General features: G+C 36.6%; 1 protein-coding gene across 24 annotated transcripts in view; it reads right to left on the bottom strand.

The window, feature by feature from the left end:
* MYT1L (myelin transcription factor 1 like) overlaps nucleotides 1–13,779 on the bottom strand; it is a 321,644-nt gene that overhangs the window by 117,608 nt on the left and 190,257 nt on the right. For all 24 annotated transcript variants that reach the window (XM_051778259.1, XM_051778260.1, XM_051778262.1 and 21 more), the window contains 3 exons: nucleotides 6,428–6,482; nucleotides 6,212–6,245; nucleotides 5,858–5,920 (listed from right to left, as the gene is read on the bottom strand). In XM_051778259.1, coding sequence (XP_051634219.1) covers nucleotides 5,858–5,920; nucleotides 6,212–6,245; nucleotides 6,428–6,482 — 152 coding nt within the window. The remainder of the gene's footprint in view (nucleotides 1–5,857; nucleotides 5,921–6,211; nucleotides 6,246–6,427; nucleotides 6,483–13,779) is intronic.

The raw sequence follows: 13,779 nt of genomic DNA, 5'->3' as shown, positions 1-13,779 counted from the left end.
TACATTTGTCTATACTTCCAGCATGCAGTGGGATTTTTCACAGCATCATGAAAGCAAGCAACAATAAGGACCTCACTGTTCTGTGGTTAGGCTTTAACACAGATGCATCAGTGGACCTCTGGTTCTGCACAGTATGCAACCATGCTATGCTATCAAATTAATGTTAAAATATGTATGTCCTGGTTTCTGATTTATGATATCTTTGACAAATAGTAAAAAGGACAGGCATGCCATAAAGTTTATGGATGGAGTGATGGCATGCACAATGATGTCTCATAAAGAATAAAGGGGGGAAAGTTATTTATTCTTGTGATTCAAGAACTAAAATACAGCTAGACTGGCTGCGTGCACAGAATTTTTCATAAATATCCCACAGTGCACCCTGTTGTACAGCAGCCATACATTAATTAGAGCATTCAGCAGACACTGCAATGTGTTACACTCACCCAAGTGAATCTTCATTTTTCACATGCAGGGCCTTACTAATTAAAATCGGCTTTGCAATTAAATGTGGAAAATTGTGTTAAACTTTCAAGCGTAGTTCAGAAAAAATGCATTTATTTTTAGGGTATTTTATTTTGATGCAAATTAATTCTTCATCAAAGTGAGACCAGTAAAAGGAAGGTATGAGGATTTCTCTTTTTTTCTATTATAGATGCTCCTCTCAGTTGCAAGTTGCAATGCTCCACTATCTCTCTGCCAGTACCTGGCCCTGTTCCAATGCTTTTAGTGAGTGCTATCTGTCAAGGCATGAATAATACAGCCCCTAGGCTGTCGGCAGAATCCAAATGAGGCATACATCAGGAAGCAAGCACTCGACTTTAGCTCCAGAACATGCTCCTGTGAAGACAGGCAATTATTCACCCACGGCTGCAGCCATGGCAATCAAACTGGTGGGTGAAAAGGTATATGAAATGAAAAAATTTGAATAAGAAATATGGCACAACAAGCCACAGAAATTCAATAATTTTCTAATAACAGAGAGACATTTGAGTCTTTTAATTTTGAAGTTTGGGAGCCTGAATTATTTCACTCGCTCTGTTAGAAAATATAGACTAAACTACAGTATATAATGGCAATACAACAGTATGTGAGGCCTTCTTTAATCAAAACAGCAATGTTAAACTCTAAGGTATTTATAAATTCAAATTGCTGTATGAAGTGAGAAATCTCATGCTTAAAAATTAAAAGTTGATCATAACAATTCTATCTGTATAATATAATAAATCAGAGACAGCCAGGTAAAGCAACAAAGAAGTGGTGCTATCAAGAAATTTGGTGGAAAATTAAAATGCAATCAGTTTTATAAAGTTAGGGAAAATTCATACATTACAAATACACACATCATTTTATGATCCTTCTTAATTTTTGAGATTTGGATTTTTTTGCAAGGCTTTGTATCAGTGATTAATTAAAATAAGTCCCTTACAAATAAAATATGAACTGAAGAAAAGGCATGAAAAATTCCTCAGTAGATGAAATGTTTAAGTTGGTTTATTTAATCTGAATTCTTATTTTCAGCAATCAAATTGAAATTCATGGCATAGTGAAAGCTCTACCAGCATTTCCATTTTAAATCTGAAGGGTTTATCATTTGGCCTCAACAGTTCTACTTCACCAAAATTTTATGCATATTGTTTCAGACCACGATTGTATTTTGATTTAATTTCTATACAATGGCTTTATCTGCTTTCAAATATACACTGATGTATGCATTAAAAGAATTCTAAATTAATATACATGCTACCAGCTTAAGATTTTTTCAAGTTTCATTTGTTAGAATGGGTTTCATTCTGAAATGTGTGGTAATTGGCAAGTGATTAATCCATTACAGAATCTAATTGCTTTTGTTACTTGAGAAAAAAAATAAAGCTATTATGCTAAGAAGCTTTTAAAATAGGCCATTGTATGTAATCAGTATTTTTTTAATGGAATCTAGTTAGGATTTTTATGACATGTCTACATACCTATTTACATGGTAAATCATTGGCACCTATCTGACATATGATGTGTTTTAAAAGGATGCTAAATGCTGAGCAACAAAGTAAAGTGCTATATTTCTAAAAACCATCATTCGCATCTATTTAGTCAATAACATGGGCCAGTTTGCTCTCAATTACTCTAAAGTATCTATGGGATTTGCACCTGCAAAATAGATCAGAAACTGGACTTACTTTCACATTTATATTTGTATATACACAATGTGAATCTTATTGTCTTTAAAGTTGATTAATGAAAGTGGCAAATTTCCTGCTAATCCCAATGAAAGAACAGTTGAATCTATGCTTTTCTTCAGATGCTTAGCCAAAAGATATCCTGAAAACACAGTTCTGGGAACACACTCCTGGTGTGGCCTGAGTCACTGCTATATACCCAGATGGATTGTTCACAGTTAGAAGTATGCAAAGATCTGGACCAAGCTTATTGTTCAAAATGAATTCACAGTTCTGAAGGTATAAGAGTAGTGTTCATCATTATCCTGCTATGCACAATGGGCCTGAAGAGCTACCAAGGGAATAAAATAAACAGTATCAGGAGCACGGCCCAGGGACAGGCTCTGGTTTTCACTCCTAAGATTTGAATTCTTCTCTTGTCTCCACCACTATCTGAACATATCTGTGGCTTCTTTTTTTTTTGGTTTTTCTTTGCTTTCAGATCTTTCCCAGGCTTTGTTCAGTTGGCCTCAGGTGCCTGGAATCATAAACAACAGGTACCAAAGTCCTATTTGTGTAAATTTTAACACTGAGGCATTGCCTCATGCTGTGTATCATAAACAGCACTAGAAGGTCTGTGACAGCTTCAGGTTTCCAGAAACTACTAAAGTACAAAAAAGAGATGAGGCTGCTTTGAAGAAGGTAGGCACACCACCTAACTTTGGTCACTTCCCCTCAGTGCCCAAACTGGGATGCTAATCTTTCTGACTTTTTATGCAGTCACTGGAGAGAGGTGCTTTCACCAAGTTAATTTTAGAGATCCCAGCATCCTGCCCTAAAGTGCCCTTTGGAGAAATTTGTCCATCTAAGCTGTCTATTAGCATGCCCAACTAACAAGCTGACATCAAGCACCAAACTTGAGAGCAAAGTACCAAGTCATGCAAGGTTTTACTTCCCTTCCAAATAAAATTTGACACAAAGAAAAACTCAAAAAGATGGAAATGACACAACAAGCTGTTACCACTGTTACCCTACCTAGAACTAGACTTGTGTTTTCATACACCTCAAAGGAAACATCAATGACAGAGAAGGTCTGCTTGTTCCCCTAGTTAACCCTACATTGCAGCTCTTTCATAATTAAAAATATGTAAAAATACAACTAAGGTACGAAACATATGATAAAACTCTCTGTTAACTTTTATCTAATATTTTATGAGCAAAATAATTTTCCATCCCCTGAATCTATCTGAAAATTTGAAAGGATCTGCTTATTTCAGTTCATGTTTAATGTACTACCTGAACATGGTTTTCACTGTCACATTGCTATTGCAGGGATGAAATTACAATGAAAAAAACCTCTTGATATTTCAGATACTTTGAGACATTATAGAAGAAACAGAATTCTGGAAAGCTCTGACTACATCTAGTGGAAGCAAATACATTTCATTCCTAATAACAGCCTGGTCTGATATTGTGAATGAAAAGGTCTTAACCTCATTAAAATGCTCTGTAGGTCTAAACAGAGTTGAGTTAGGCATCAGCTGAGATATGCAATTCCCCAAACACATAAAATTTTTAAGACAGTCTGATTTCCTTGGAAGAAATGTTTGGGTCTTTCCCACCCAAATAGCAAAATAGAAAAAAAAGAAAAATTCCTTCAAATTCATTCAAAATGGTAAATTTACTAGTTATTGGTTGAGATATAAATATTACTTTTCTTTTAGAAAATAGATATGCACATTGTAAACCTCCACAAAGAACTTTGTGTTTTTACATTAAATAAGACATATATTGGCTAAATATATTTTGATTAGTGGATTGGCAATCAGGGTGACAAGAAAACATAAAAGCTCCACAAATCTTTAGCCGGAAATAAAGGAATTTTTGATGTATTTCCAATTTTTATTCTTTGTGCATCTGCCTAAAATTTCATTTAATTAACCACTCTGAGATTCAGTCTGTTCGTGTACTGACATACCAGAATCATGTAAAGAAAGTAAAATATGGAATTAATGCCTCAAAACTACATGTAATCTTTCCAAACCTCACATCTATTCTTTTCCCTTTCCCCAAAAGGGTGATTTTAGACAAACATAGTCACTAACTCTAACACAAAGTTAGAGCAATTCAGAAGAAAAGTCAGATTTTTTTAAGCTAAAGGGTTTCCTCTGCATGTTTCAAGGCTTTTGTTTTTGAAATCTGCACAAAAATTCCATGAAGTGTAAAGAAATGTTATAATCATTTCATTTAACTGCTGACTGTCATGAAATTTCTGAGGGAAAAGAAGGATTCAGTGCCATTTATTAATTACTTGTGAGGCTTGTATTTACATAAAGAAAATGGACAAAAGAAAACCATGGTTTGAAATGAGAATTCACAAGTGAATTTAAAAATAACTATTTTGGTTACTTTTCCTAAATCAGTGTTCCAATCTAATCAAGCCTTAAAATAACCACAAAAATGGTACTGCTCTTATGAGTGAAAAACGTTTAAGAAAATAAATTTGAATAATTATTTTACCATTTATATTGTTCAAATGTAATTCAACCTAATTTTAATATCAGGGGTATCTCTTTTCTTGCTCTAATTGTGAAAGTATTTTCTGGATTTATCCCTAGGCTTCATTCACTGATAAGAAAAAAGGCACATGAGTGGACTGAGTGGCACTGTTCAGTATCTTCTCTCGTTTCAAAAAAAAGCCTAAACCACAATATCTAATTTCAATTTAATTCATAAACCCCATATGCCCTCATTACAAAGCGGTAATCAGATATGGTGTGAAATATGTGCTCTTATAAACACCACAAGTGCTTTAAAACCTGAAAAAGTCAAAAATGAAAAAAATCTTGAGAGTTTCAGAGGAATTTAACACTGGTTTGAACACCTCCCCCTACTGAGAAAAGAGATGGCCCAAACATCAGCCATTTTATCTCTTCCAATGGGCTACTGTACAAAATATGTCAAATGAAATGCACAGCATGAGAGAAAAATACATGTATTATAGAGTTGTTAAAATTTCAAAAAATTGCACAAGAAATTAATGGACAAATGATTCAGGAAAGGAATGATGTTTATACAGATGTGCAACACTATTCATCATTGACCTTGTAGACACAGAAATGGAAAGACCGAGGGCTAAATTAATTTGAAACACATGTAGCATGTGTAATACATGCTACCTTATATACAATTAACAATAAACAGCTAAAAAAAATCTTCCTCCAGGAGATTCTCTACATATCATGGTTTAGAAACTAAAGTAAAGGTATTTATAGCTACAGTATAACATTTGAACCCTGAAGTCTTATTATCACTGATTTGTCTTAAGCTTTGACCTTTGAATCTAACCTCATCATTTAACTTAAAGTGCTCAGAAGCTTGTTTTCATTCAGTTATGAAATACATTAAATAACAGAAGAACATGAGTGCCAACATGTAAGTAGGGCCAAATTTTCATTTGCAACACATGAGCAAGAGAACTGTATGCAAAAATTGAGAGAAGACTGACAATGAGAACAAGTCTCCTCAGCAAAAACGCGAGTTAAATTTTGTGTGACAGTCAGAAAGAAAAAAAACCCCTGAATCTGAATGGCTTCTAGAATGCCTTATTGCTAATTTTTATCGTTGTTTGGTTTATCAAGGCCATGCCAGATAACTTGTTTACCAAATCTCTTCACTAAATTATGGAAAATTGCAGATATTACCTTCTGTGTCTTGCATATTTGCCACTAACATGACCACTGCCATCACAGCCAGGTGTGGGACAGCTGCAAAAGAGAGAATTAATCATATAGGTGCTGGTGTGCTGCAGAAAGATTATATTAAAAGCAGGTAGGCAGAGATGGAGGGCAACTAAGATAGAAAGAGAAATCAAATAACTGAAGGGGAAAAAAAAAAGAGGGGATGCTTTTTATTAGCAAGTCTCAAGGGAATTAATTTCATCAGTGCAGCAGGGCATGAGCAAACCACCAATGAACTTGAAAGTGCATTATACCCATTAAAAGGCATGAATTTTCTAAATTGCTAATGGGGATACATTTTACACTCAGAGCACTAACCTGAACAGCTCTTGTATGGCTGGTTCCACGGGAACTGCAGAGAGATGGAAAATATATAAAAATTTATCATCTATTACAAGTACCCCTCTTCTACAAAAAATTACCAGAAAGGTTGTGTAAAAGCAAGGGTCAGAATGAATTGTGCAAAGAGATTCTGGAGGATGAAGGTCACCCTGAGCAGGGGCCTTGAGTGATTTACTGAAGCAAGAGACGTACCTCGAACACCTTTGGAGCGTGTGCGATGGCGCTTCTCGTCTGCATCCACCTCCATCTGGGAATAGATTAGCAGGCAGTCAATGTTCTTATCCTGCATGCACAGACTATCAATGCACAGACTGATACAGTCTCTCACACAATTTATTGACACTATTTTAATTCCATTTTATCCTGTAAAGGAAAGTTCTACTTACAGGGGATTTTTAGGATCCTCATGTTTATTTAAAAACAGAAAATGAAGTAATTTCTGCTTTAAACAGTCAGTTTCCATGCCCTGCTTTCATAGCAAATAGTGTGCAACTAAGTGCTGGTTTCTCTTTTCAAAGAGATGTTTCTAATATAAATCTCCGATTAGTCCCATATGTTTTGAAATAAGAATTCAATAGATTTCTATACAGTTTAAAACTAAAGTCAAGGGGTCACACACCACAGATCGTTTTCTAACCAAACCCTTTGCAATGGGAAAGAGAGGAAGGAATAATGACTGAGAAGGAGATGAACAGTCATCCTTAGATCTTCAAATATTTCATATTATTTAATATGGCATTACCATCTTTGCCAACATGTTTCATTGTTTAGTTATGTTTTTCAAGTTTCAGGAATGTGCTCACTTGCTACATGACTCAATCGTTACCTTCATTTTATAAACAACTTGCCTATCCATTGCAGCTTTCTACACAGTAATAAATATATATCAATCTTAAATATTTACCACACAGGGGCAAGGCTGCAGATTAGACCTTGGAAAGTATCATAAATACTAATCTGTAGTAGTTAACAGAAGGCCACATAATTTGTCCTGATTTTTCATGTACTATTTTCAACAGACTTTCAAAGGAAAACTACATAGGCTGGTTAGAGTTTAGGCTTTTGTTCAACATAAGCAAATTACACTGAACTATGTTAAGAGACAGTGTCAGGGAAAATATATGAAGTATCTGTATCACCAGCTCCTTTGGATGTAGAAGAACAGGATGGCAAGATGGATCTAAAGTGTTTCATACATAGAGATGATACTGTAAAGGTCGGGAAGCCCAGAAATAGACTATAATGCTCTAGTTCCCCCAGGGGAAAAAAAAATCAATCACCCCTTTATAGCAATATCCTTGGATTGATATCTTGTAAGAATGTCATATATCCCACGCAAAAACATGGAAACACGTACGTGCCACTTTCAGCTAACCCTTTAATCACCCAGCTTTCTTTGGTCAGTACCTTAACACAAATGGATGTGGGAAATAGATAGGAAGGAAGAAATCAAGGGGTGCTTTACAGAGCTCTCTCAACATATTACATCAGGAGAAAAGTCACCTCAACAAAATTTGTGGGTGACAGGGATTTGGTGAAAAGAAAGTGTCACTCTCACAAGGCTCCGCTCTACTGATGTAGTTCTGCTTCTTGGTAGTCAACACCTGGTTCTTGGTAGCGTGATTTAGTCCACACTAAAGGGATGATCTTCTAAAATAAACAGGTGTTATGAAAGCTAATAAAGCACTAACCTCTATTAGGGGGCTTCAGGTCAGTCTTCTGATGGGGGTCTTTGCGTAACCTTGAGTGGATTTCATTTTTAAATTAAGACACCTACACATAGCTGTGTGCACACACATTTGGAGTGTAAGCTTCTGTCTCCATCAACCAATGATGCTGTCTGAGATCCTGTAAGGTATCCCATCAAGCCTTCAATTGCCAGTCCAGAAAGGTAGAGAAGGGTACAGATAGATCCTCTGTTGTATGTACCAACCCTGGGCAGAAGTTTCAGGTATCCTCTGGCATCAGAAATGACACCAACTGCCTGTGCTTAGGCAACTGAACTCAGCCCCAGGTCAACACAGCCACCAGAGCTTGAGAAACAATTCCTTTGATCACCTACTAGGTGTTACTTCAGGCTGGACAGAATCAGTCTCTAGGCTCCTTTGCCCATGCTGTCTAGCTCTCCTAAGCCTACTGCATGAGACACTTGGCATACCTACTACAGCCACCCAAACTAAATCTTAAACTTTAACCCATCCACAGTGACTATTCTATACCTTGAGTTCACACCCTATCTTGTTTCTTAGCTTCAATGTCTTGATAGGTATTTGAAGTTTTCCAAGTTGCCATATCAAAGCGCAAAACAGTATTTCTGGAATATAAAAATTACCCACTAGATGATGACATTCTTTTACTAATAAAAAGCCAGTACATTGTGTTATTCTGTAACTCTCGCAATGTGTACGGACTTGACAGGAGACCAGAAGTGAAGTTACTTGATTTTCAGCCTAGTATGCTTTTTTCAAATGTTTGAAAAACATTATCTAGCCTCATTTGTCACCACTGAAAAATCTGCTGAAAGAACTATTATGATCTTAACCTGGAAACGCAGCCCCAGTTGTTATGATAATCTGGGTAAATTTGGAAGGGGCAAACTACAGAACAGATTTGCCTTTCTTTCTAAACCAGAGTATGCACTTCAAGAACACTGAGGATACACTTTTAACTATATTATCAAAGAAGAAATCAACAAGCTGGAAAAGCCCCTATAGGATCTTCACAATCCAGATCCAGAAGCAGGTCAAAGAAGTGAAAAAAGATCATAAAAGCTGCAGGCATGCAGTGTTACTTTAAATTTTGTTGTGTATCCTACATAGGCTGCTGCTTCTCTAGAAAGGCACAAATTCACCTCCTGTTGTCTGTGACCTAGATGCCCTCTCATATATGGCAATGTGTGTCTTTAATGCTCTGGGACACATCAAATGCTAGTAGGTGCCTATGTTTAGCCAACAGATTCTTGCTTTGACTTTATTTATATACTCAGAGATCTTTAAGACTTTGTCTGACATTTCAAAACTTCAGCCTTCACCCCTCTAGATTGGGTGTTGGGAGCAAGCAATTTCCTGAAATTCTAGTGAGATGTAAATTGGTTCTGCAAAAGGACAGTCACCTGGCAGGCTACCATAGCAGTCCTTGGAGGCACCCCTTGCACTTTCATGGCCAGGAACAGACTTCTACTCCTGAGACCATTAACCTCACACAAACACAGGCTTCCTCATTATTTTCACATGCAGAAAAAGGAAATGTAGACCTTAGTCTCACAAGGAGTGCACCTCAGTAGTTCTACTTTATTCATGACCTCTCCATTAAAGTTCTGCAGAATACTTAGTCACTGTTCCAGAAAAGAACTTGTGGACATTGAGGACAGGCTGGCTAGAGTTAGTTTTAGCCTGTCATCTAAGATTATGTATGAAAGCAAAGAGGAAGGCATCAGGAACAGGAAGAGAAGAAATTTTTAACCTGGCTTCAAAGAGAAGTTCTAAAAACAAAAATGGAAAGACCTAAGCTGATTAGAAGGGCACCTCTTCTATGAGGAAAGACTGAGAGAACTGGGATTGTTTCTAGAGAAGAGAAGGCTTCATGGTGACCTAATTGTGGCCTTCCAGTAGTTGAAGGGAGCCTACGAGAAAGATGGAGAGGGACTTTTTACAAGAGCATGTAGTAACAGGACAAGGGGGAATGTCTTCAAATTGAGAGTAGGTTTAGAATAGATATCAGGAAGAAATTCTTTGCTGTGAGGGTGGTGAGACATTGGAACAGGTTGCCCAGAGAAGTTGTGAATGCCCCATCCCTGGGAGTGTTCAAGGCCAACTTGATGGACCTCTGAGAAACCTGGTGTAGTGGAAGGTTCTCTGCCCATGGCAGGGGGGAATGATCTTTAAGATCCCTTCCAAATCAAGGCCATTCTATGACTCTATGATTCTCTGATTCTGTGATTCTTAATGCTGAGAAGGAAAAGATAAAAAAGGTCTTGGTAGAAATTAAATCTGTAAGTTAGAATTTAAAATAACCAAATTATTGGATATGTCTTACTTACACAGAAAGAAGTAGATCTAGCAACTCTGTATCTCTATTATGTGCATTCTTGTTATTGAAGATTTAGGGAAACAAGGCCCTGAATAGTTACAAATCAGTGCTCTAACTAATAAACCACCGGATAGGGTACAAGAAGAGGTCTGTTATATAGATAGATATGTTGAAGCCAACTAAATAGGACATGGAACAGGTTGAGTAGTTTCTTTAGCATCTGAAACAAACAAAATAAAAAAACAAACAAATCCCTCCCAACAAAAACAACCAAACAAAAACCAACCAACCAACCAACCAAAAACAACCAAAAAACCAGCCTCTGTGTGGTCATCTGCACACAGGCAATTAAGACCTATTATGTATTAATGTATAGAATCTTATCCCAGTAACTACTACTACACACAAAAACATACAAACGTGAGGTGCTTTAGAAGCATCAAAATAGGAAAGTTGGAAATAATAATGAGAAAAACTGAGAAGAAGAAAATCTTTTAACATAAAATGACTATGACTAGGAGCAAATGACTATGACTAGGAGCACTTTAAAATATTTCACTAAAAGTTAAAAATAAAAAAGGTACATAATCACATGAGAAGCCTTCACTAATAACAGAGAAAAGAAAATAAAATAAAGGAAAGGCAATACCCCCTCTTCAATACTCCAAAGCTTAAAAAAAAATAACCTGTAGCTTGTGAGGATTAAAAAATAATTCATATGCATGTAAACACACACAGAACAGTTTACTAGTAAACATAAACTATCAATACAGTGAATTAAAAATATCAAAGAAAACCAAATGTTGAATAGGAAACACGGTAATATCAAGAAATCACTTAAATATATCTGGAAAAATTTTTGATTATTATTATTATTGAGAAATATAGTACTAGTAATGAACAAGAAAATTTAAAAAAAGGTTTGTCATCTTAAAATCAAAGTCTCAGACAACATTTACCTCCCCCCCCAAAAAACATAGCCTAATATCTCTTCAAGACATGGCTGTTGTTAAGAAACAAACCCGGAATACTTGGGAAATACTGGAAAACTGAAAAAAAAATTCTGAAAAAAATTTACTTTTAACTTTTAAAAGTGATCTTTACTGATTGCTGAGAGGGTGGTGTGGCTCACCAAGTTATTCTTCCTGATGCTGACCCTTAGTAACATCATAGAAAAGCAATATGGAATACAAGATGACATAATTAGCACCAGTCAACACTTCATCGTGGAAAATCTGTTCCAGTGCTCGGTTACCTGCACAGTAAAGAAGTTCTTCCTCATATTCAGGTGGAACTTCCTGTGTATCAGTTTCTGCCTGTTGCCTCTTGTCCTATTGATTGGCACCACCAAGAAAAGCCTGGCTCTGTCCTCTTGACACTCTCCCTTCAGATACTTACAGACATCGCTGAGGTCTCCTCTCAGTTGTCTGTTCTCGAGACCGAACAGGCCCGACTCTGAACATTATTTTCTAGTAATGATAACTGTCAAGTATGACTCCTGATAACCTGAATAAATTTTTAGAAGCTGAATATGTTTCGTGAGACACTGTTTAACCTATTTGGTAAATGGGACATTTACCAGTTACTTCAATGGGTCCCCAAATATCTCCTCAATTTATTACATACTTTTCTCAACATGAAAGTCAGTAACTATACTCTTTTGACATACCAACCTCCATTTTCAAATAATATAAGACAAAAAAGTCACAGCTGGAAAAACCGCTGTGTAAAATAGGTAAGAAAATACTGTTCTAGATTTAAACTGAAGGTACAGGGCATAGTTTTTTATAATATACATATAAATTTACTTTAAGGAGCTATTCCTCTGGTTTGTGCAATTCAGATAAAGTTCTGTGTAAATCTGAACTCATGCAACATGACCCAGAAGAAAGAAAAGGCAATTCTAAAGGTTAAGGAGAAAGAAGGCGCTGCCGATATATTAATACAAGTCAATTGAAATCTGGATTGAATGAATGTAAATTTATTTTAGACAACTAAAAATACCAATGCTTAGCATGTGATTTCTACCATGGCACTTAAACTACAAAGTTATGGCACTGTTCCAGAGGTACATTAAGATAATACTTTATGTGTCCTTACATTGCTCCTCAACACTTCTTCAACCTACAATAACCCAGCACTTAGGCACTATGGGTTTTAATTCTTAGTAAGTTTAAACTACTTGACCAAAACATGGTCACAGATGTATAGTTTCACCTGGAAACGCTACAGTCAAGCAACAGAGGAATATAAGGTGAAGATTCTGGGGAATTAAAATATGGAGATCCAGTTAACCTAAATGGAGGGGTAGACACTGATCTCTTCTCTGTGGTGACAGTGACAGAACCACAGGGAATGGCCTGAAGTTGTGTCATGGGAGGTTTAGGTTGGATATTAGAAAAAAGGTTCTTCACCCAGAGGGTGGTTGGCCACCGGAACAGGCTCCCCAGGGAGGCTGTCACAGCATCAAGCCTGACAGAGTTCAAGAAGCATTTGGACGATACTCTCAGGCACACAGAGTGACTCTTGGGGATAGTCCTGTGCAGGGCCAGGAGTTGGACTTGATGATCCCTGTGGGTCAATTCCAACTTGGCATATTCTGTGATTCTCTAAACAGACTCTCAATCTGCACATAAAAAACCTTGACTTTCCATATTACATCAGAGCTTACTTCAGTAGACCTGATCCCTGAAGTCTGTGTAGAACTCCCTCTTCAATCTACCGAGTTTTTTTGGACTTGCTGATGCAATTTGCATAACACTATGCTTCAGCAGATCTTCCTCACCCCTGAGTATAGAATCAAAGAATCATAGATGTCAAAGGGTTGGAATGGACCTTAGAGATCATTTAGTCCCAACTCCCACTGCCACAGGTAGGGACACCAAACCTGACCACACCTGAATCAGTAACAATATCTGGGCCTTAATTTATGCCTTACTGATCACAGTCTTGTAAATTAATTGCATTCTAGGAGAAAATGAGTGCCTTTGTGGATGAAAAAAGAGTAGTTGATGGCAATTTAACTCAACTTTAAAAAGGTTTTTGACATAGTATTCTTATATCTTGTTATGACTGTATTCGCATAGTTGTTGTTTAAAATAAGTTGTTTTATTATTTCAATTCTCTTAATTAAATGTGGCCTATTACTTCTCTTAACAGAGCACAGTAAAATTCAGGATCTTGATTTTGACAGAAAACCTGTATGACCCTCCCAAATATATTTAGTGAACTTGTTTCTGATTGTAAGATCTACAAGACAGAAGAGACAAAAAACTTCAGGATAGAAAGTTACTCTAAGGAGCTACTGGAGTGCTTAAGGAAAAGTCAGGCAGAAGGGAAAGCAAATTCCCTGTCCTTTCAGACCCTTTCCCCCACAAACCCAGGTGCCTTCTTGGCATAGACATCTGAGATTTAGTTCAAATATTTTAGAGCACCTTTTTCAGTAAAAGACAAATTAATAAAAGAATTACTGTGTTTGAATCTTCCCCTCAGGAAAACACCAGCATGCAACAAGG

The sequence above is a fragment of the Manacus candei genome, unplaced genomic scaffold (assembly GCF_025592945.1).
Source record: "Manacus candei isolate 608988 ecotype Guabito, Panama unplaced genomic scaffold, ASM2559294v1 h1tg000011l, whole genome shotgun sequence".
Lineage (NCBI taxonomy): Eukaryota > Metazoa > Chordata > Aves > Passeriformes > Pipridae > Manacus > Manacus candei.
This window is presented reverse-complemented; position numbering and strand designations above follow the sequence as displayed.